The 24,107-nt window shown below is 40.1% G+C and overlaps 2 protein-coding genes and 1 long non-coding RNA gene across 5 annotated transcripts in view; 2 read left to right on the top strand and 1 right to left on the bottom strand.

The window, feature by feature from the left end:
- LOC116042641 (inactive rhomboid protein 2) overlaps nucleotides 1-19,281 on the top strand; it is a 35,080-nt gene extending 15,799 nt beyond the window's left edge. The window contains exons 2-18 of one of the 3 annotated variants that reach the window (XM_036000376.1): nucleotides 544-693; nucleotides 3,699-3,862; nucleotides 4,286-4,469; nucleotides 5,344-5,565; nucleotides 5,750-5,878; nucleotides 6,306-6,415; nucleotides 6,872-7,093; nucleotides 7,229-7,340; nucleotides 7,740-7,814; nucleotides 8,395-8,556; nucleotides 9,128-9,213; nucleotides 9,369-9,432; nucleotides 9,596-9,690; nucleotides 9,826-9,901; nucleotides 9,987-10,087; nucleotides 10,594-10,747; nucleotides 16,782-19,281. In XM_036000376.1, coding sequence (XP_035856269.1) covers nucleotides 556-693; nucleotides 3,699-3,862; nucleotides 4,286-4,469; nucleotides 5,344-5,565; nucleotides 5,750-5,878; nucleotides 6,306-6,415; nucleotides 6,872-7,093; nucleotides 7,229-7,340; nucleotides 7,740-7,814; nucleotides 8,395-8,556; nucleotides 9,128-9,213; nucleotides 9,369-9,432; nucleotides 9,596-9,690; nucleotides 9,826-9,901; nucleotides 9,987-10,087; nucleotides 10,594-10,747; nucleotides 16,782-17,213 — 2,526 coding nt within the window. In that variant the 5' untranslated portion in view covers nucleotides 544-555 and the 3' untranslated portion in view covers nucleotides 17,214-19,281. Of the gene's footprint in view, nucleotides 1-543; nucleotides 694-3,698; nucleotides 3,863-4,285; nucleotides 4,470-5,343; nucleotides 5,566-5,749; nucleotides 5,879-6,305; nucleotides 6,416-6,868; nucleotides 7,094-7,228; nucleotides 7,341-7,739; nucleotides 7,815-8,394; nucleotides 8,557-9,127; nucleotides 9,214-9,368; nucleotides 9,433-9,595; nucleotides 9,691-9,825; nucleotides 9,902-9,986; nucleotides 10,088-10,593; nucleotides 10,748-16,781 lie in introns of all 3 variants that reach the window. The other 2 variants (XM_031288919.2, XM_031288920.2) reach the window with 2 other exon arrangements.
- Nucleotides 10,754-12,425, top strand: LOC118494850. The gene is made up of 2 exons (XR_004897063.1): nucleotides 10,754-11,705; nucleotides 12,273-12,425. It is a non-coding gene; the product is annotated as an uncharacterized LOC118494850 (long non-coding RNA).
- A 1,268-nt stretch (nucleotides 19,282-20,549) lies between the features above and the next one.
- aanat1 (arylalkylamine N-acetyltransferase 1) lies at nucleotides 20,550-23,166 on the bottom strand. Its single transcript, XM_031288921.2, has 3 exons — nucleotides 22,861-23,166; nucleotides 22,171-22,325; nucleotides 20,550-20,957 (listed from the first exon to the last, which is right to left on the bottom strand). Exons 1-3 carry the CDS (start codon nucleotides 23,006-23,008, stop codon nucleotides 20,652-20,654), a joined length of 609 nt encoding a protein of 202 aa, XP_031144781.1. The 5' UTR covers nucleotides 23,009-23,166; the 3' UTR covers nucleotides 20,550-20,651.
- Between the last annotated feature and the right edge of the window lie 941 nt (nucleotides 23,167-24,107).

The raw sequence follows: 24,107 nt of genomic DNA, 5'->3' as shown, positions 1-24,107 counted from the left end.
GGCTACATGTTTTAGAAGTACCATACTAGTGAGTTCATATTTCTTTGCAGAAGTATTTAATATAATTTGCTATCATCATCATCATCATCATCATCATCATAAGTATAGACATTAGTCACAATTTTTTTCTTATCTTCGAAAAAGTGGTTGTTTATAAACATCTTGTCATATTATCTGTCAACAAAACTAACAGTAATCCTGTTTAGAAGAAAGGTTACAAGAGATTACATGCAATCTCATTACAGAATATTTGTGCCTTACTAATATAAAACATCTGCATATCTTCCACTAATCTTATCTCGCAGCCCAGCTGCTTATAGCTCACCTAGCTCACATGTGCTGTTGTGATAATTGGTGTAAAAAAAGTGGCTGGAATTGGAAAGGGCATGTGCAATCTAGTTATTATAAAAAAAAAATGTTTGGTTATGTAAATCTTTTCTTTCTGTCTCACAGCAGCATTCTAGTATAATAATTGTGTAAACCGATCTTATGTGACATTAAATGTTATAATTGTGTTTTTTAATTACATTTTCTCATCTCCAGCACTCTGACAGGATGGCATCACAGGGGGGGGAGGAGCCTCCTCCAAGCGGAGGTCAACCAGATAGTCGTCTAAAGAGCAAGAAGCCGCCCAGCCTTGTAATAGCCATCCCTCCGCCTGAGGAGAATATGTCCCACGGCCCTGCAAAACAGGTAGGCTGAGTGTTTTGACCTGACCCTGTCTTTCACTGCCTGGCCTCTTGGACAGATTGTCTCTAAGGGCGTTTTCACACCTGTAGTTCGTTTGCTTTGGTCCAAATCAGTTGGTGAGTTAGTAAACTTGGAGCGATTTGCCCTCGGTCGGTTTGGTTTGGTTTGGTTTCACACCTGGAAAAATCCAAGCGTACCAAAATGCGTCATTACAAATCATGCAAGAACGTCCAGCCTTCTTGTTGGTCGGATATGTCTGGGGGCGGGAGCAAGAAAGTAAATACAGGAAGAAAGTCCTGTGTTCTGGTCTAGTGGTCAAACCAGCTCATTTCATTAAAATGATCAGACATTGTTTCGCAAGAGACGTTACTACGTCTGCTCTGGTCACCGAGACTTCGCTCTGCTCTGCCGGCGTCTGTCTCCAATTTTAGCGGCAGCTGGTTTGACCACGGAGATACGAGTGACGGACGGCAAGCTTAACTGCAGTCTATTTCTGTGATGGAAACACTGCAAGCTGCTACAGTTTTCTGCTCTGCTGCATCGCAGATTGCTAAACACACCTGACTACAGGAGACATTAGCTCAGACTTACGGAGTACATATAGTTGGTGCGCTTCGAGTATGGATCACGTTCTCACTACAAACGAACCGCTCCAGAGTTCGATTGAAAGCGTACGAGACCACCTCTTCAAGCAGGTCTTGGTACGCTTGTTTGGTTCACTTTTAGTGCGCACCAGAGTTCGATTGCCACGTTCTCACCTGCCCAAACGAACCGCACCAGCAGGGCAAACCAACTCTAGTTCGATTCAACCGAACTAAAGGCTGTTGGTGTGAAAACGCCCTAAGAAGATGTGTTCTCACAATGACGACTACATCCTCTTATAGTGCTGATGTTAAGCACTAGACCATGCGTGTTGAATTGATAAAACGTGTAGAAAGGACCCTTGGCTGTTAGTCGATTATTCAGTCACCAGACAATTTATTTAAGTTTCAAATCAATTAGTAACTCAAAAAACTTAACACAAGAAAGAGTTAGAGCAGTGTTTCTCAAATGGCAGTTCTAGTACCCCTAGGGGTACCTTGGAAATATTATTTCCAAAGTATTGGGATTATTTCCTAAAATAATTATAAAACAAACAAATTTAGTGATGGATTCTAAACATTCAAAATGTGTGCTAGCACTTAAGTGTTTTTCAGTTACATGGTTGTTGTTTAGCTTAAACAGCTGCAGAGTTGTATTGTTCCTCTTTTATATAGGTTTTTTTTTACCAACTTTTTTTTGCACAGTTCAGGGAGTACTAGTAATATTTCAAAGGCGGTACATTATTGGAAAAAAAAAAAGAGAACCACTGAATTAGAGCATCAGAAGGTTGAATTTTGATAAAAACATGCTGTTAAAATGGAAACTTGAGTTCAGTATTAATTGCAAAAAAAACTTTTATCATCCCTCATATCCTTACAGCAGGTAATGCAAGTCATTTAGCTCTCTTGGGTTGATGGACTCCTTGGAAGGAGATGCAATGCATACTAATCATTCAACTCAGAGTTTGCATATACGTGGTAAAGACAAAAAGACTTGGGGCAGTACTTTATTTGTAAAAGTTCAAACGGGATTAAATCATGTTAATTGGGGTAGCATGCTCTCCCTCTGTTCCTCTCAATAGCCATTTACTTGGACAGGGAGGCATTTTGGACAGCTGTCTTGCAGTCTTTGGGCACAAGGCCATACATTTTCCCTCTGTGAGCCCATGCCTAGAACAGAAATGATGGCATTTCAGCAACACAAAGTAGTAGGTAGTCAGAGTTTAATTGAGCATGCTACAGTTAAATTGTCCTGAAAGAGCAACTAGTGTAATAAAGATGCAAATAAAGTGTGAACTTGTAATGAGCTTTCTTGTAATGAGAGAGAAAAGAAGAAGCAGAAACTGGCCCCACACATTAACTGTGGTATTTTTCCATTACTAAGACACATTTAAATAATACTAAATTTGGAAATGCTTTGCAACTTCAGGTACTGTAGTTAATACTGAAACAACTACATGTAAATTTGAAAACTTCAGTTCTTGTCATTACACATTCAATTTAGATTTGTATTATCTGTAAAACTGAAGGGTAAGGGATTTTGCAAGGTTTTATTCTTTGTTTGTTGTTATTTTCAGTTCGTGCTTCCACTAAATATGACTATATACTACCACACCACGTACTTAGGTCGTTAATCTAGGCTCTTTTCGGTCAAGCCTATAGAGATAATTAAATGCACAAATCCTTCATAAAGTGTCCAAGATTCTAGAATTTATATGTGCGACGATTGTTTTGCTCTCTCAATGGCTCTACGGTGGCAGAAACGGTGTATTCCCCTATCCCGACAAGCTGAGCCACAACCTGAACATGCGGCTCACTTGCAGCTTGCTTCGAGCCCCATTAACTCTCCGAATTACAGCACCATTAGCCGCACCAGCTGCAGAGTCACTGCAGGTTAAGATAATGGACTCTCACAGGAATCACTGAACCCCACATAATCGAAGAACACTATAAACAGCATACACAAGTAGGTGTTTAAGAGAGTGGGGCCCTTTTAGCAATACCCGACCATACAAAATATTGACTGAACACAACTGTCCACATTAAATGTGCACTTAATCCAAATATCTCAATGCAGGCATTTAGTCTTGCCACTGACCAAGAGTCCTGCAGTCATGACAGTTATTACCTAATTACTTTCTTAACGGTGTTATGATTTAATAATTATATCTTAGGTGTTTTCTGTAGTCATTAATTAATTGTTATATTCTGCTAATTGGCTGGTAAAGTACTGTAGACCTTCACAATTATCCATGCTGCTGTTGCCACTACTGCTGCTTTATTTATGTTATTGTAATATTCCTTCAACTGTAATTGTAACACTATTTAATATTTCAATTTACCGCTCTGTGTGGGCACTGTTCATAATTATTTTACCGTTAAAACAATTCCTGTGCTGTAACAATATTCCTCCTTTCTTCTGGTCAGCCACTACGACCGTCCCTGAAGAAAAGCGCGGCTGGTCAAGCCAGCGGTTCTGTGTCTGAGAGCATCAGCGGAGCCAGAGATGGAGCAGGAGATGGAGGCTTCTCATTCAGAGACAGAAGGGCAAAGTTTGGAAGACAAACGTCGCTCTCACAAAGCATCCGCAAGTAAGATGACGATTTTGTTGTTCGATTCATGTTTATTATTGTTGTTCATGTCACTCCCAATTCAGGTTGCTTTTTTTAATTAGAGACCCACAATAAATAGTCAGCAAGGTCATGAGCCCATGGGAAAAAAAACCAGCAAAGCACTCTCATCAAAGTGTATTACACAAGAAATGCAAGTGCTGTTCCCTACAGGTCATTCACCCTAAAAAGTCAAACAGTGCATGTTCTAGTCCCCATAGTTCATTCAGCAACAAAAAAAAACAACCTTATTCAGAATCCCTCTAATCAATAGACAACAGACCATTATTTTCTCAGCATTTCTCAGCAACATATCCCAAAAGTCTCATGGTTGAGCTCATGAACTAATGCTATTTGATTGTATTCTGTGATAGTGAGGCCACCCTCTTCCTTCTGTACCTGTAGGAATACAGCCCAGTGGTTTGGGGTTGGGGAAGACTGTGAGACCAAGCAGCAGGTATGGCACAGGAAGAGCCTGCGCCACTGCAGCCAGCGTTACGGCAAGCTAAAGGCCCAGTATAGAGAGCCTGAGACAGCATCCAGCTTCGACCAGGGCCTGGACTCACCAGCCACACACAAGATGCCCAAGGTATTGTATTGTCAAGAGAGGTATACAGTTACTGCATGGCTTAACACTCTAATCCAGCCATTAATTGACATCCTGATTTAAGGTTTTCTTCAACATAATTTGTTGAAAAGAAACATCTTTATTATCCTGGTTGCCTATTGCATTATTAGACCAAAATATCCTACCAAGGTAATAAGTTACACTGACAGCAAAAGAAACTGGATGAGACACAGCAGGCTCTGAGTCATGGGGTCTTTCCACTGAGGATTCCAGTTTCCACTCAATTTCACAACCAGCCAACAAGTAATAATTTATAGTAGTAATAATTTTCCCACCTGTGTGATTTGATGTTATAACCCTGAGAGGCTTCTCTGGAGAGACAGGAAGAAATATCAATGGTAAGAGAAGGAGATTGTGAGGAGAGAGGGAAAAATGTGTCTGGCTTTAATAAAGTAGAGTGCTGTACGGTGACAGACGTGGACCATCTGTGCCCCAGATGAATCATGTCCCTCCCTTCAGTCCATGTCAGACAGCTCTACTCATCCTCCAGTATTTAGTTTTTCTTTTGTTCTTTGTTTTTTTTTCTTGTGCCTATCCTCATCTGCTTGTTTTGTCTCTGCATCTCTTGTAATCTGGAAGGCCAGTGATAAGAATTTTCATCTGATAGGAATTTTATTCAATTCTTACACACACACACACACACACACACACACACACACACACACACACACACACACACACACACACACACACACTCAGGCACATAAAAACATACAAGAGAGCAACTCTTTCTCAAGTGTCACGCTCAGATTTTTAGTATGGTTTGGCAGAGTTTATGTTAATATCATGATGAAAATATCTATGTCCGGTTGACCCTAATCTCTGTTTTTGGTAGATTGTGGATCCCCTGGCACGGGGGCGAGCCTTCCGTTGCCCAGATGAGATGGACGGTCGATCCCCCAGGACGCCCCACACCACTCAGGGGGGTCCTGTCACCCCGGGTGTCACCTCACTCAGCTCCTTCACCAGCCAGCGCTCCGGGTACAGCCGCTTCCCCATGCGTAAGAGGGAGTCTGTCGCCCGCATGAGCATCCGAGCTGCATCCAACCTGCTGAGGGTGGGTGGGGTACCAGAAACCTTTGTGTGTGTTAGGATGTAAGCCAGGTAGAAGAGGGACAGTTCTCAACATACCTTTTTAATGTTTTAATTATTGTTACCTTATTTCTAAGTATAGCAGAACTGATCTAAGAAACATTATGCATGTGTAAAGTAACGTATTATGCGGTGCTTATGTTGTTCAGGGCCGTAGCGGCTTGGCAGGCTCTCAGACAGGTCGCAGTTTCCCTAAGAGGAGCTTTGTCCGGCCCAGCTGGATGGACGAGGACACCGTGGACTCCGCAGACACGTCCGAGTCGCTCTTCTTCAGCAAGGTCAGCAGCCAATTTCTCTCTTTGCTGGACATTTTTAATCTTCCTTTCCCTTCCTGCGTATGTCAGCAGTCACACTTCTCCACCAATCTGTTTCACTTTCACTTCTAATCTCTCCTCAGCTCCCTTTCTACAGCAACCACTATCTTTTTCTTTCTTTATACTTGTTTTCCTTCCTTCCAATAAGTATATATTTGTCAAACCTTCTACCACCCTCTATAACCTTCTATATGTCAAACCTATTAGAATATGGGATGTTAGACAGATAAAACTCAGAAGCTGCTCATCATCTCAGGTGTCCTGTATTTCCACCCTTGTAGATCATATTGTCTAAACACATATGAGGCCTGGCTGCTAATTAATCATTGTTTTCCATTTTTTTCTTCCTGCACTCTTCCTCCTCTGTGACTTCCATTACTCTTCTGTGTAGGTTGATGTCCATGATGAGTTGTACTCTATGGCTGATGACGTATTTGAATCACCTCCCATGTCTGCAGCTTTTGCTCCCTGTGAGCAGCCTGACCAGAAGTTCCCAAGCTTGTGAGTAAATACACAACAAAGTCACTGAACTTGTGTCAGGCTCCTATAGTCCTTAGTGCAAGTGATTCAATAATCCTTATTTTGCCACACACAAAAGCCGTGTTCCAGATATTAATCATCATAACTTTATTAAAAATGAATTTTAAGGTCTGCCAAACTATGTCTGCCTAATTATGGCTGTTTGAAGTCAATACAACGTCTGTATGTAGACTATAACAAAGACAACATTTAGAACGTTATGTTTATAGGTTTTTTTCCTTTAAATTTGTTAGGGTTTTCTTAAGATATTTATGTATCGCATTTCATATGCAATCGTTTAATTTGTACACATTCATTTTTTTTTTCTGCTTTATCTGTCCACCCCCCCACCCCAACCCTTTCTGCTTCCTCCACCACTCTTGCCTCACTCTCGTTCTCACCCTTTTTTCATTTCTTTCATGCCTTTCTCCCAACCCCCAGTAAGGAAATATCCCGAAAGCCCAGGACACCAACAGTAGCCCCCGAAAAGAAACACCCCCGCCGGGGTGGTCGTATTGCCTCCCAAGTTAAGCACTTTGCATTTGATAAACACAAGCGTCAGTACGGCATGGGCGTCGTTGGAAAGTGGCTGAACCGGCACTACCGACGCAGCCTCAGCAGCAACATCCAGAAGCAGCTGGACGACTTCCACAGCCACAGGTCTCGAATGACTAGATGCTCTTCCAAGACATTTTTCTCCCCTGTAATATGATGTTTGACACCAGGACTGACAGTATGTGTTGCCTAGTCATGATTTTCACCTGATTTACAGTGGTTCTCTGCTGTGTATTTTAGGCCCTACTTTTCCTACTGGATCACGTTTGTCCATATAGTAATCACTTTGCTGGCCTGTTGTACATATGGTTTTGCCCCTGTGGGGTTTGCACAACATTCTACGTCTGAACTGGTGAGTGAAACTCAAAACTTAGGGGTTTACTGTGAAATACTGAATTAATTAGAATTTTTTTGACATGATTAGTTGCATTTTACTACCAAGAGGACATAACCAACCTGCTATCTGTAGTGCCAAAGTGGCTGGTTATTGATTTTTGTGTAGCAATCAATGTTGTTTGGATCCAGTTACATAATCTGCTCAATCAATACATGGCTGAGAGCATTAAATATTGAAAGCGACTTAAAAGTGATCCCTTTATTTTATCTAAGCAAATACAATTCATCAAACAAAAAGATGCATTTAAGAGACAAAATGTATTTTTTATTGTTATCCTTCACTGAGAAATCATAAATGAACATTGAACAATGGACTTTAAATTTGCCAATTGTGTCATTCTGTTGCCCTCTGTAGGTGCTGAAGAACAAAGGCATTTATGAGAGTGTCAAGTATATCCAACAGGAGAACTTCTGGATTGGTCCGAGCTCTGTGAGTAGCTTGCTGGTCTCAGTTTGGCTGCTGTATTACACTATGTTTTTCACTATCTACCTAGATGGACACTCACATTAGATATTTGTCTTGATATATAAAACCCAAGTGAACTGTTCCCTAAAATGATGTGTGCTCTATCCTAAAATGAACAGAGCCAGATTGGGAAATAAATAAAGGATATTCTTTTTTTTTTTTTTTTTTCTTTTTTTTTTGAACTTCACAGTCTGACACCAGACACTTTTTGCCTCGCCTGATGCAGGGTTACACCCTCATTACTTTGTGACTTTATCACTTACTGCATTTCCTGTCACATACTATTGCTCTTATCAAGCTCTAACCTTCCCTTGGCCTTGTGTTATCACTCTCTAGCAAGTTACTTCCATCAAAATATCAGATTATTTTTGTTTCCTGTATTCAACATGTGAGGTATTGTGAACACATATTTACAACTTGTTGAAAGACAGAGAAACTTAATCCTACATCCAGAAATAATAGGATGGGTGCTTTTTTCTTCTTTTTAAATCCCTTAACTATGCCAGGTTTGTGTATGCTTACGATCATTTCCTCCACTTTTCAGGATGACCTGATCCACCTGGGGGCCAAGTTCTCACCGTGCATCCGTAAGGACACACAGATAGTCAGTCTGATCCAGAAGGCCAAAGACTTGGAGAGAGCGTCCGGCTGCTGTGTACAGAATGACAACTCTGGATGCGTGCAGACCCTCAGCTCCGGCTGCTCCGTAAGTGGTTTATCCTGCACCTTCATACTTAGTTCTTTAGATTGTCAGTATAAGAAACCTACGGTTTGAGAAAGAAGTCAAGTAAAGACACATTCTATAATCATGCACAAGAAATTGCAATTAAAAACCTCAAATCAATTCAATATGCTTAAGTTGCACACACCTCAAGCTAGAAACTGCATACACTCCAAACACACACGCATGTGAGATTATAATCTGTAATCATATAATCACTATTCTTTGCGTACTTCTGCACAGTTTTTGCCATTACAGTAATTACATATGCCAAGAAAGAGTTTAAATAGTAAGTGCAACAACAATATTTAAATGTAACAAATCTTTCTAGATATTTCTAAGTTGCTTGTGGGAAAATGCAAAGATATCATGTTAGGTAGGTTAACATTTCTTAAGATTTAAATTGTTAACTGATATTTCTATATTTGTTGTTAAGTGTTCAAGATGCCTTAACATGGATATACACAATGATTAAAATTATGTTGATTATTTGATTCCATTGTTATTCTATAAAATAAATGCTTAAAATTTAATACAAAAATATCTGTATATGCAGGAGACGCTGGCCACCTTTATTAAATGGACGAATGAGCAAGTGGACATCAGCAGGTCCTCCGGTTCTGTCTGTCACCAGGATCCCAGGTAAGAATATGCATGTGATCATTGTGCCACATGACATGTGGAACAATCAAGTAAGTTGGATTCTTGCATTATGGATTTGTAAGTGAATTAATTGCCAACATTTGCTTGTTATTTCAAGCCTTCTTTTGCTCTTGTGTGTTGCATGTTGTGACCAGAGTGTGTGAAGAGCCTGCCTCTGCAGAGCCTCATACGTGGCCGGATGACATCACCCAGTGGCCAGTAAGGGGAAATAAATTTTGTACCTTAGCATTCTTCATTTAAACCACATATTTGTTCCTGTGCTACTATCGTGTGTCTGAGGCGTACAACAGGAAATAAGATAAAGGCAAAGATCATTGTACAGCATGTCTGTGTAACGGCTCATTGCTTGTCCTCCTCCCAGGTGTGTACTTACCCAAAGAAGTGGAACCACACAGGTTACAGACACATGGACTGTAACATCAAGGGACGGCCTTGCTGCATAGGAACTAAGGGCAGGTGAGACTTGTGTGTTGTTTACTGACTTCAAAGCCTACAGATATCACCTTGATCTACTGCCCCACTTCTTAGTCAGTTGCATTGCCAGGTCATCTGTAGAAAATTTGAATTGCATTTTGCTTGTCCCTCCTGTAGATGTGAGATCACGACCAGAGAGTATTGCCTTTTCATGCATGGTTACTTCCACGAGGATGCCACACTCTGCTCACAGGTAGTGTGTGTGCGGGTGTGTTTGGGACATGTGTGTCTGTCAGTGTGTTAGTACATTGCTGAACCCATACACTACTCTTGCGCAGGTCCACTGTCTGGATGATGTGTGCGGCTTGTTGCCTTTCCTCAATCCTGATGTTCCTGATCAGTTCTACCGTCTCTGGCTCTCTCTCTTCCTCCATGCTGGGTACGCACCGCCTTCCTACAATTTTTTTTAGCCTGTTTTTTTTCCTTGGTTTTCAGCTTAGTCAGCCATTCAAGTATAGATGTAGCCATTGAAAAGTGACACTTCATAAGTGCTAACAGAATTGAAAGAATGTTAAACATGCTTTGACAAAGTGTTAAGCCTAATAAGCTAAGTCAATGAGCCATTTCAGCCATTTGCCATGAATGATTACTACCAGTAAGTGCAGTTTCATTGTCTGCATCCTAAAGGATTTAAACTTAATGAAATATTTGTAAATGAGGCCCCAGAGCTTGTAAGCTGCTCACTCATATGAATACTGATACTTGGTGCTAATACTAGGCACATGGGAAATCCCTCAGGTCTGCTTTAAAAGCAAGCAAACAGGCCAACAAGGAAGAGGAACGAAAAGTGCAGATGTGCATAAAAATGCACATTTGATATAATAAAATGGTTGAAATACCAGCAGACTGCACAGATGTTTAATTCCCTGACTGATGTGTGTGTAGGCTGTTACACTGCCTGGTGTCGGTGGTGTTCCAGATGACCATACTGAGAGACCTGGAGAAGCTGGCAGGTTGGGTCCGCATCTCCATCATTTATATCCTCAGTGGTATCACTGGAAACCTGGCCTCCGCCCTGTTCCTGCCCTACAGAGCTGAGGTGAGTTCTTCATGCATGCACAGACATAAAATGCACACAAACAAAGTGCACACTTATACAGTAGACTCCTAAAAACACTTGCACACTTAATGTTTTGATGGGTTGATCCGGCATGCAGGCTGGAGTAGAATGATTACATTGTTAGATGACATCAGCAGATGGAGTTTGGGTGGGCTTCATTTGGCAGTTAGTGAATAACCGTTGCAGTACCATTTCCCCTTTTTGTAAGCAAACCTTTTTTTTAACTGTATGTGAGTGTTTACAAAAGTAAACCAAAGGTAACGTTCAGTAGAATGAACAAAAAGCCGGTTTAATCTATTAACATGATTGCCAAAACTGACAGCTTTACATAATAAGACTTGGGCACTATATGTACAGTATGCACAAGAGTCTATTGTAATTAAGGATAGATGCATTTACAAACAAGCATCTATATATTTGTGCACATACTCTCTGTTGTTTTCTTTTACATATATGTAAGGCAAGTGAATCTGCTGTAACTTTCCAGGTGCATAAACTAAAAGAGAACCTGAAAGGGGGGGGGGTTCTTGCTGAGAGGTTTCCAAGAGATGATGATTTATTTTAAGTACCCACACTTGACATATGCAGATACGTGCAAACTGACATTAAAACATGTCCAAGGTTTCAGCAGGGTCTAAAAAGTCTTAAAATTCCTAAGTATTATTTTAAACAGGTCTTAATTTTCCTACGTCAATGTAACGCTACCTCTAATGCTCATTAAATGCTCCTGCAGCGCTTTAGAATTCTGTGGTGTTGTAGTTCTTTTTGTCGCTAGTCCAAATATAATTCGCTGTACTACAAATGAGACCAACATGCAACTTGTATTGCAGCCAATCTAGACACCAGTCCTATAATGCCAATGAGGAAATCAGGGGATTGTTTCAGACAATGTTTCCGGACTCTGACATCTGACTTTGTTTTTGATGCTGTGATATAGGTCAAAAGTCAAAGTCTCTTTATTAGTCTCCCTAAGGAGAAATTCGCCTTGGACAGAGAGAACTTGCCTTGCAAGAGTAACAACATAGACACACATCACAGGGTTAAAGAAGAAGTTAGAGAAACAAATGAACATGACACATCTAGGCTACTCAAATAGCTGTGCAAATTACAAGTTACCATATTATAAAAACTGCTAGTAAAAATCCTTACAATCCATTGTTGTCCATAGCTCAAACTCCGAAAACAACACATGTGAGTTATCAGATAGGATAATCTTAGCCTGCCTGATTGTTGCATAATTAAAAAGCTCCTGCGGGTTGAGGGGTGCAGGTGTTCCCATAATTTTACCTGCCGTCTTAACCAAATTAAAAATCTGAGTTTTTGATTTAACTGTCAAATTTCCAAACCAGCTAGTAATACCATACCGAAGAATTGACTCTATTGTTGCTCTATAAAAGATTAACATAATATTTTTACAGACCCCAAACACTCTAAGTCTGCGCAAAAAATAAAGACGCTGATGAGTTCTGGCACAGACATTTGTTACATGTGTGCGCCAACTTAGGTCTTAAATTTCATTCATAATAATGGTCTTAAAAAGTCTTAAATTTGACTTGGTGAAACCTGTAGAAACCCTGATGTCATACTGTTCTCTGAGCTGTCAAATACCTGGTGTGTAAGAGAGATGTGAGATATGGAATTGAAGACCCAAAGCTGTTGCCCATTATTCAATTGTCTGTTTAGTGTACTTGACGATTGTTCTTTTCCCCTCCTCCTCCTCATGAACCAAGACAGCCTTTACCGCTCATGTTGCAGCAGTTTCTGATGCCGTTACAAAATGTTTGTATGTAATGTATCAGAACAAAAGGTAAGGAAAGGTAAAGGTTAAAAAAAACATTAACATACTTCTATTGTAGCTATAGTTTGTTGTTTGCCTGCTATTCCCACTCAGTGGCTTAGCTTAGCTCAGCTTACCTTGGCTCACTTACCGGAGGGGAGTTTCTCATGCTGGGGATTATTAGAGCAGATCTGGCTCCCCCCATCTATAGAGGTCTGCAGGGGCACAGAAAACACCTCATGGTGTTAACTGTGAAAGTGCCTGCAGAAACTGAGCAGAAACTGAGCTTAAGTGGATAACATTATGAGACTGCTTTACTGTAGTTGAGTCATTTGTATGAAGAGAGCAGTGCCATCCCACCAAGGGTTAAGCACACTGCACATCATGTGTGTTTGGCTACAACAAGTCTCTTTAATCAACTCCAAAAAAACTAGAATTACCACCTTGCCTTGTTGTATGCCTCCGCCAACCAGTCAAGTTGCAGTTGTATGTAAAAATGTGACCGTTTTACCATTTATAGTCTGGCCCCAAAGGCCACAGTAATCTGACTCCAATTCAGGTCACTACACCTCACACCTTTTAAGATTTAAGTGTCCGTTGACTGGTAGATCAGAAATAAAACTCAGGATTCACTTAGTTAAAATATAACAAGCTTTAGTGAAATGATATTGCAAGTAAATACATATGCATATGGACGCAGTTCTCCTTCAAGACCGTCTCTCTCGCCCTACCAACAGACAGTCTCCCCGGGAACTCGTGCCCGCTACTCAGACCCTCACACTCTTATACATTTTCTCTGCCTATCTTCGGTGGTGCTGTTACCGGTTGGATATGGTCTAGGTCATCTTGGCCCCGCTGTCTGGTCTTCTCTGGCCCCTTCCGCGATGTTGCTTCATGCATAAAACACTTTGATTCTCCCCACTCCAAGGCCAAACAGTTCGTTACTGTCTTAGATCTACAAATTGGATCTTCTAAAATGTTTTTATGATGAAACATCTGTGTGTCTTATCTTTGCTGACTTAGGAGTGATGAGAGCCAAAATCATCCTATGACCTGAATCTTACCTTTCAGTTATTTGCAAAATACAGATCACACAGTGGCTTCGCTCTCTGCTCCCCCCGATCTGAGAGTCTTTTTAATCAGCTCAATTATTTTCCTGGCCCGGTGTTCCCTTTCAAACTCATCAGGTCAGATGGCTTTTTCACAGGTAGTCAGGAAGATCAGAGAACGAAACCACTCATGATCTCTACACACATTTTCCACAAAATATTTCCTACACAGTTTACATCCATGTCTGTCCAGACTCGTATAATATATGTTGTGAAGACTTTGAAGGAATTTAATAAAAGGTATTGAGTGTATTTTTTGGCAAAACGTGGATGCTTCACCACACACACATCTTCATCCCGGCAGCACAAAAGATCTAATGAAAATATAATGAAATAAATGTTTCATCAACATGTGGAGCATCTCAAGAACAACCTGTGCAGATTTTTACCAACACAGATCATAGCTTTGAAGTTTAATAAATGCAGTCCTTGTACATTTTAGGCAGACATTAGTTAAAAGTAAAATAAATATGTCACTGTACCAACATTGTTTGAGTGACAAATAATCCATCAGGATGTGTAAAAGAAGGACACATGTTTTATGCCATACACACAGGGCGAAAATATAAGAATGAACCAGGAGATATTTAAAACGCATAGAATAGCCGTCATTTCCGGAAACACCACAGGTCTGAAACTGCAACAGTTCCTCTGTTCTTTTTTGGAGTAACTCTACTTTTATAGAAGTTTCTAAACCAAAGTATAATAATCTTTGCAAAAAAAAAACATGTTGATCTGTGCTAATCAGTCAGCTTGTGAAAAGAACTCTTGATTACCTCCTTTTTACCAGTGTGTCTGTAAAAGCTCACTTTCCCCTTAAGAGATTAGACTAATGCCATTGTGTGGGTTAACTAAGGTCACTGCCGAGGTATTTAGTGAATGGGATCACATTTTTTTCTTTTAAACAAAAACAATTTGTTGCAAAGACTAGACTTGTCTGGTGATGCTTCTGGTCTGTACACCTTTATGAACACACAAGGTTTCTCCTGGCACACCTATAAAACAGTTCATATAATGGGCAATTGTAGTGTATAAGTAAAGAGAGCACTTAATTCGTTAACAATGACAGACTTTATTTCGCTTCTTGGCCTTTGTATTTATGTCCCATTGTCACTGAGACATCTGTTGTCTTCTTCATAAGACAACTCCAATTGCTCTCGTCTGATATTTGCGTGGTGTGACATGAGGTGGCTCTCAGTGTGACGTACTTTGACGTGAGAGCCAGAAATCCCACCATCCAGCTCTGCTTAGCACTGACCAGCTCGCAGGTCTTCACACACTAGGAATAACCAGAGAAAACCACATGCAAGGCACAACACAGGGCGGTCAAGGCGCTTAAGGAGGCAGTTTAAGTGGATTATCCTTTAACTGTTACATTAAGGAGACCCTGTGGCAACTGTGATCGGAATAATGATAATTCTCAGGAGTAAAGCAGATCTAAGGAATTGTGAGAGTGAATGTCATATATTGCTATTACTATAAAAAGTAAAACAATGCTCTCGGCTGTTAATTTACATTTTGCATCTGTTCAACTGATAGTCATGTCCAACTCACTTAAGTAAATAATGTTTTCATTGTCTCATTACCAGACTGCTTTACCACATGATGTTTTAGGTGCTTCAGCGTCTTTGCTGCTAAACTAGAACGTTATGGATTGTAAATGAGGAGTAGTTTTTCATCTGCCTTCAATAAGATTGGTTGTTGTTACACTTGACATTTTGATGGCAGAATGCATTTATGAGTCCAGACCAGTGTGCACGTAAGGTTTAAAAAGGATACAATTGAAAAATGCACACATTAAAATATATACACACAGTCTTGTGGCTGCAAGTGGTGTAGTTGATTATTTGTTATTTTATCAGCTCTCTAAACCTGTACTTTTATGATCTGAATAAATGGTCACCTGGAAGTGAAAGTGGAGATTATATGTGTCACTTGCCAAGAGGAATTAGGATGAGGAAAACAGTCAGTCTGTCTTGGAATACCCAGGTTATACTCATGTAAGCTGAAGTAGACCTGGTTTTACGTGACGTTTGCTCCCCTCAGTGTCCGGAATCAATACTTAAGGTACCAAACATATTACTCGGAGTTGCTAAAACTGGAGGTTAACCTTTTTTATCTTTTGGAAGGTAGTCATGCCACCTGATGCATAACTTGACAAAAATGATAGTAAGTCCACACAAATTACCAAATGTGGACCTGCTTTTAAGTGTGTTAGACAAGTGTTAGGAACATGTCAGCCTGCGTGTCTGTGATGTGTGGGCGGAGTGTTGTGCCATGCTCCTTTTCTGTTGGTGGGAGTTTGATGTCTTCACAGATTAGCCACCTGCCTCTGACCAGGCCAAGCCTCCAATTAGCCCTGACGTCACTCTAATCTTCTCACCTTTACTGCCTGACCCAGGACTCGTACTGTAGTTCTTTCGCAAAAACAGAAATTCAACAAAGAAAGTAAAAAGACAGCAATGCATAGACAAAATAACACAACAGAAATATAAATAACAGAGTTTAAATAATTCTTACCTAAAATACTGTCGTGTGTGTGTGTGTGTGTGTGTGTGTGTGTGTGTGTGTGTATTGCTTATTGTATGACTAAATCCTCTGGAGCAGTGTGCAAACAACATAAGCAGACATGAAAGTTTAATTGTCTTTAGCTTTCGGGAAATATGTATTTATCATCAAGAACGTGATAGGACACATTACTGATAACTCACGGGGAAACAAATAACATGCAGCACATTTGAACTCAAATCTATACGACCTGCAGTACTTGTATGACCCCGTGTTATCTACCAAATAAGTGGAGTAGGTACTCACTGTTCAGAAGACAAATTGTTATTTGAAGCAAATAGAAATTAACAAGAATGCTGTCAACTAATGTCAAGGTCCCCCAAAACCTCTGCGTCACCACCAGTCAGCAGGATGTATGCATTATATCTCCGAGAGGATGTGTGTGTTCTGTGCTCAGTCATACATGTGAGTCTTTAGTATACACATTGTGGGGGGTGTTTTCTGTGTAAGTGGCAATATGGAATAACTGTAATCTTTTTATCGGGACTAAAATCCTTCCTTTGTTAAATTGGTCTGTCAAGTCTGTAACTTGTCTTCTTCTCTTGTGCTCTCCATCCAGGTGGGTCCAGCAGGGTCTCAGTTTGGACTCCTCGCTTGCCTTTTTGTAGAGCTGTTTCAAGGTTGGCAGATTCTGGAGAAGCCATGGAAAGCCTTTGTCAAGCTATTGGGCATCGTCCTCTTCCTCTTCCTGTGCGGCCTCCTGCCGTGGATTGACAACATCGCCCACATCTTTGGTTTCCTCAGCGGCTTGCTGCTCTCCTTCGCCTTCCTGCCCTACGTCACCTTCGGGACCTTTGACAAGTACCGAAAACGTATCCTCATTGCTGTCTCTATGTTGGCCTACATCGGGCTGTTCTCTTCCCTCATCGTTTGGTTTTATATTTACCCGATTAACTGGCACTGGCTGGAGCATCTCACCTGCCTACCTTTTACGAGCAAGTTCTGTGAAAAGTATGACATAGACCATAACATTGACAATGTGGTGCACTAGTCTCTAGGCTACTGATTTTCTATCTTCTTGCCAATGATCGGGTCAGCTGTTTCCAGGTCAACTCGGTGGCTTTAAGTATGTGGCAATCGTATTTTTTATTATTCGCTCATCAAAGGACCTGATCAAAGTCCATTTGCATAGAACTGAATCAGTCTCTTCTCAGCCTGCTGACTTGTTCACTTCCGTAAAACTTTACTCAACCTTTTTAATCCTCAGTCAAGTCTGGCACTTCTTAGCATGTTAATTTGCTAATGGGCTCCTTGGAATCGGAGGACAGGAAAAGATACTCAGGACGTCAAAACTGCATAGAGCTGGGTGGACCTAAAGGAAGAGATCTGCAGAGCAAGAGACTGTCTGGTTCCTTCAGTTCAAAGTCACATCAATCTAAAGAAGCCAAATGAAATCACCTCTGGCCTATGATCTTGTTTCCCTTTAACTCTATGGATGACAAACCGCTGAAATGAAAAGGAAGACTGATGCCATGGTGGGTCATCTGGTATCCTGTGGCCCAGTGAACTAAGATACATCAGATGCCTCCTGCCACTGATTCATGTTTTCAGGGGTTAAACACTACAAACGCTGTCATTTAGTTCTGCTGCTTCTGTATGTTTTAACAGTCGTGAAATGCTTTCTGAGTTAAAAACTTCGCTCTTTTGTATGTATGCACTTGGCATGTCACTATTATTTGGAGCCGTGAAATGTTGTACAAAAGGTAACAATGTGTTCCAAGTATTAACTGTGCAGTTGGAATAGTTAAAGTGAAATATCAGTGGTCAACTAAGGTAAGATTTCTATCTAGAACCACTAGTTGCCTTACACAGACTATGCCATTTTACAAAGATGCCTCATTTAACTTAAGGGAAATGCTCATAATCAACTTTCTGAATCTGTTGAACACCTTTCTGACCCGAAACCTACCAAAGCAACTACACATGCTGCTTATATATGCATGTTGTTCTTCACAATCACTTAGTTTTCTGTACGTCGCTGCCACAAAAACAAGTTCTCAGTCAAGCTCTAATTGTCTCATATTTGTCCGCTAACATAGCGGTGCCAAAACCATTTTGTTGATTTACTCTAAAAAATAATAAATAATATTTATTCCAGGATTCATTATCTATACAGGCGTTGTGTTAGATCAGAGTAAGTTTTGTACTGTATTTTATGACTCTGTAAAAGCAAATTGTCATAGAATCACAAGATGTCATTTATGTTTCACCTGAGCCAGACATAGGATTTTCCTCAAACAGGCACATTCAGACAAAACTTGGACAAAGTCTTGTCCCTTACATTTACTCTTCTCCCACACATTTCTAATTGTCTGGACGCTAGCAGCCGATTGCTTGGGTTGTGGTCATTGACCCACAGTAGATTGTTGCTGTTGTGGTGGGTCCCTGACAATGTGAGAAGTGTTTTTAAGAAGTCGTAACACCTGAAGTGAAAGATTTCTCCCATGAGTTCCTGGCTTTTGTCTTAGATGGAGTTTGTTGTTGTGTGTGTGACTCTGGCATGTGTTGACCTCAGCTGTTAGGAAAGCCACCGTCATGACTGTTGTTTGGAGGATTATATGAGTTAAGTGAGTTATGAGCTTATGTGAGATTGTATGTGGGGCTGACCCACTGATCATCTTGTGGAGTTGTTAAATACAGAATAGGTTGTATGTTGGACAATTCAAATGTTTGAATCAGTTTCAACTCCACTGTATTGAGATTGTAAAGGCCATCTGTTTAAAATAGGAATCTGCCTTCACACTGTAATAGTAAGTGTGAATAATGACATCCACCTCGTTTTAGGAAACCTCTTTACTGTGCCTTTCAACATGTGAGTGTTTGATCTAAACCGCAACAACCCACATCTTCAGTCATGACTGTATGCACAGTTTCACTGCTGTGTTTGCATCGGGACCAAATCATTTCACTCTTTTCTATTTATTGGTATACAAAGGGAACGTTTAAAATGAATTTTAGTACATGGACAAGGTACTGTTATGTTTTGCTTCAGTTTTATATGTGAAATTCTGTGCATTAATGCAGTCATGTCAAAATAAATGCCACTCTAGCAAATTGAAGGTTATGTGTGTCAGAGAGAAGTTTAATTTCCTGTTAATACCAAGCACAATTAACCACTGAACACTATTTGGCATCACAACTTGTTTTGTCTATTATAATTTCACACCATTTTCTGTACATTTGGCGCTACACCATTGAGAGCTTTGACCCTAAAAGAGAACTCTCTAAAAAAGAATTTACATTAAAGGGAGAATAACTGCAAATTAAATTTTTGTGGATCTAAATTAATGTTGTACATTTAACAAGCACAAATTCCTGTAACAGTCCATTTCAAATTATGCGATATCAAAAAGCTACTGAATGGACCTTGCGCTAAAATTGTTCTCTCGACAACTTTCAAAATAAAAACACCTCAAAGCAGACATGCTAGAAAATATAACCTTTTATTATTTGAAAAACAAAACATTGTAAAAAAAAAAAAACAGAACAAAAGATTATTGTCTTGATTCAAGGCTTTGGTAGGCAGAGGTGGTGATTGTCTACAAGGGGAAAGGTGAGAGGAGACTATCAAGGAGAATTTTCAAAGCACATATTTAGGAAAATATATTTATATACTAAATATACTTATTGATGATTTTATGTGTAAAGTACATACAACAGTCACTGATGGAGACAGACAGGGCCACTCAAATCTTAATATAAAACAGATAAGCATGTTCACGTTAATGACTTATTATCTAATTGCTAATATCCCTTTGTATTTTCATTCCATATTTTTTTTTTTTTTTTTTTTAGGGTTAGCTGTTACTTTGGCATATTACTTTATACTCGTACCCTCATCATCATTAGTTACAAAGTGTAACAAATCGTAATCTTCTAATGCTGCTGTGAAAGGCAGGCTGTTTATACAAAACTATACAGGATGAATGCATTAATAATGGACAGATACTAGTATTGACTAGATTAGCCAGAAAAAATGTTATATTGGCTAAATAACAAATATAAAAATAGGGCAAAGAAAGAAACAAGGCAGCTGTATTCTATTGAATACAATAGTTCGTTTTTCAAAATAAAATTGTTTTATACAAAAGTAACTGTTTTACATTCTTTAGGAATTTTTTTTTTTTTTTTTTTTTTTAATTTTTTTTTACTCATTAAACTACAGATCAATATATTTGTAGTTTTCAACCACTTTTCCAAACCGCTGTTGATGGCAGCTCTTTGTTCTCGTCTGTCTGCAGACTCACAGTCAGAACACACACCTCGCCGCCTGCTGAACCAGTCTCGCTCACAGTGAGGATCACAAACACTGTGCTGGTCGATCGAGTACGATATAGCTGCTCAGACGTCCCCTAATTCTTTTTCCAAGAGGGGAGTGGTCCCACCACCACTGATAGCCAGGGGAAATCCACATTAAATCCCTCTGTCCTCAACAACCACTGTTACGACGCATGAAGGCGTGGCCCCTGACTGGGTACAACATCTCGATGAAGGCGAGGGGCCCCACCGTGATCTCACTGGGGCCCCGCACTTTGAAACCTGACTTCCGGTAGAAGGGAACCAGGAAATCTTCACACATGAGCACGGCGCGGCGGACGTAGGGCAGACAGCGGAGGTACTGCAGGTAGCGCCACATCAGGATTGAGCCTTTGCCCTGCTGGCGGAAGGTCCGGTGGACAGCTAGGACGTGGATGTGGACGGTGCTCCCGTGAGGCTTATGGAGAGTGAGGGCATCCTGGGAAACAGAAGAGAGGGAAGGGAGAGATGTAAGAACGGGTAAATGCTGAATTGTTGGTAAACCTGTTGGGCTTCGGGTGGCAAGTTTTACCTATAAAAACTTGATACCAAAGAGACAAACAAATTAAAAAGTCCATGTTGAATGAGTCCAGCTTTCTCTGCTGTTTGGGAGACAGCCTTAAAGCCATACAGTGTAACTTTTGAAATAAGAAATAATATATTCTTCTTATAAGAGAAAAACTGAAATCATAAGCATTAAAATGCACCTTTCAGCTCAATTCAACACTCAGTTTTAATGCTACAGCATCACTTGATCTGGTATGACCAGTAGCTTATGGTGGCTAATGTTAACTAACTTTTGCTGATTATGCTACTGACGTTATTGAGGAAGTGTGCTGACTTTATGATTCTTCTCACTATGTTTTAGCATTTCCTGTTATCCTGTAATAACCGCTTGTGGCTCCAGCGGCCATTGTTCAGCAAAAGGCAGTCGAGTGTTTGTGCTCGCCACCAGAATCACATTTGGGAAAATAAGGCAAATAAAGTTGACACACAGATCTTTGGAGCTTCAAAGATGCAACAGAAACCTGGTTTTAACATTTCAAAAGTTGAATTTTAATTTGACATACCGCAACGTCTGACAACGTCATTCTGTTTATCATCTGCCTTGTTAAGCCTTCCTTTGCACTGCCCATAGACTGTATAGGCACTGCCCTGCACATTTGTATATTTATTCTTGAGTATGTACAAAATGTTGTACTTACAACTGTGACGTTTAGATTTGTATATACTGAAAAATTCCAACGCATTTTAATGCTTAATTACATGTATTTCTAATGTTTTATCTTAATATTGTTTTTTAATTCTTACTTTGACACTTGTTCTTATTATTATTATTATTATTATTATTATTATTATTATTATTATTATTATAATTATTAGTATTATTATTCTTTATTGCACATACAGCCTCAAGAGTATGCCACCCTGCATTTCACTACACATGCTTACTCCCACACATCTGAATTGTTCCAGTGAGATTTAGGTGGATCTGTGGAACATTTATACTCATCCACTGAATTTCAAAAGACATTATACCATAAATTTGCCCTTAAATCTTTCAAAAGCTCTTCTGTTAATCTGTTTTGAACCTCGTCTTGCCAGTCAGCCTGAGATAAATCACTGTCCAGGTGTCCTCCGCTCTGTCTTACCGTGGTAAGCCTCTCCTGGTCCCACAGTGAGCCGATGATGAAAGCCACCAGACGTCCCTCCTCGAACCAGCCAAGAGACAGCTCAGGGCACAGGGTCAGGAAGTGACGCACCTCGTCCAGGTGGAGAGGACACTCACCGGACACTGAGATGAAGGCTGGGAGGAGGAGGAGGAGGAGGAGGATGATAAAATTATACATTAAGAACCCTAGATGACAGAGTGAGTAAGTAAGTAAGAATAATGTCCCCTACTGACTACCGTAAATGGAAATGTGGTGTAGGATATACTGGATCACAGCCAGGGATGTTCTGCAGGTTAAAGACACCTGATAACACCTCATATCACATATGCATCTAGGAAAGAGTTAAATCACCAAGGTAACTTAATTTTGTAGTGGGCCACTAGTAAGTAGGCTAAATGTAAAATATGATCATTGGAAAGAAGATGCATGTATTATTTCCTGTTAATGTAATTTGTGTTAATAATGGAGATTATTTTGCTGTAAAGTTAATATTGTGTGGAGTTTCTTTTTTTTCTTTTTTTTACACTTAATGAAAACTGAATGAACTAATGCTGCTGTTGGATGAGACAGAATGAATGTTCCTGTTTTCCCTCTAAATGAAAGAAAATGTTCCTGTATGCGTAACTGCGCATGGAATAACTGTGTGTGAAGTATAAAGAGTCTGCTTACCTTCTCTCTCAATCTCGAACACACTGATGGCATCCTCCGGGCTGAGGGAGCGAAACTCGCTGGCCGGCAGCGTGTGGCGGCGGCCCTGCGACGCCGGAGAGCGCATATGGAGCGGCCTCATGAACGGCACTGCGCTCAGTACTGACATGGTCTTTTTTATGCACAAGGTTTTAAAGTAAAGCGAAAGAAACTGTCTGACTTTCCTACTGCTCTCTCCTTTAACGCGAGTATCTCCTCTTCTAAAAGCCGGATCCGTGCGTAACAGGACTGCCCGTGAAGACTGAACAGAGAGTGGCGCACCTTCAGTATTTATACCCTCGGTGCGCACTGGTGGTTATAATCCTGAAGCGAGCTGGATGACCAAACCCTCCAGTTCCACGTGAGAAAGTTTAATAATATACATATTTAACTCAGGGTCAGGAGGGATATCCGTGTGTTGAGAATTATCCTCGCCATACCACCATCAGACCTGCAGCTGATTTGGATTTTACTGATCATGTGGAGGTCTCATGTAACCAAGCTATTATCAAGAGTATCCTCAGCTATTACAGTCAATAAAGTCACTCACCTGTGTTACAAAGTGGAAGACAGTCGTGAAGATAGATTTTGGAGAGGTATAAGAGCTCTTCTGATTGGTTAATCATTGGTGTCAGTGTCAATTAATGTTGTCACTTGGTTGTCACACTGAGAAGGTTGAGTGCTCTCTGCTGGTACTGGCCATCTTAGGGACTCGATTTACCACTCTTCATGTGATTTCTCTGAGGGAGACTTTGTCCCTGTAAGTCGAGTTAACGATTTTTCAAGGCTTTCTTTTTTCAAATATGTAAGAGGATTACCGTTTGTTTGCCACCTCTTCAGTGTTAAATAAGCTACATATGTTAAGCATTTCAGTTGTTGTCCTCTAACCATACTTTACAAAACTTTTCCAAAAGGTGACACTCGCTTTTTTATAATCAGGAACGATAACAGCATACCTCAATGCTTTACTGCATTTGTCATGTTAAACAACAAACTTGAACAACAAACTATCATTAACGCACCAAAAGATCAGAAATTAAATTACATCGTTGAACTTATAAAAGAGTCAACAATAGAAACAAAAAGAAAATTGTTCAACTCAAATAAAATAAAATGAAAAACTAAATGAAATGAAAAAATAATCATATCTTTGTAATAATAAGATGGCAGAAGAAGGATAGGTGCAGCTTAAGATGTTAAATTCAGTGAATTTTCCCTTTAAGAAATAA

This window comes from Sander lucioperca, chromosome 4, assembly GCF_008315115.2.
Source record: "Sander lucioperca isolate FBNREF2018 chromosome 4, SLUC_FBN_1.2, whole genome shotgun sequence".
Classification (NCBI taxonomy): Eukaryota; Metazoa; Chordata; class Actinopteri; order Perciformes; family Percidae; genus Sander; species Sander lucioperca.
Note: the sequence above shows the minus strand (reverse complement) of the source record. Positions and strands in the feature narration are given on the sequence as shown.

Coding starts and splice junctions, on each gene's coding strand:
- aanat1 (XM_031288921.2), bottom strand. CDS start 23,008: ATGTCAGTACTGAGCGCAGTGCCGTTCATGAGGCCGCTCCATATGCGC. Junction 22,326..22,860: donor GTTCGAGATTGAGAGAGAAG/GTAAGCAGACTC, acceptor TCCTCCTCCCAG/CCTTCATCTCAGTGTCCGGT. Junction 20,958..22,170: donor ACCAGGAGAGGCTTACCACG/GTAAGACAGAGC, acceptor TCTGTTTCCCAG/GATGCCCTCACTCTCCATAA.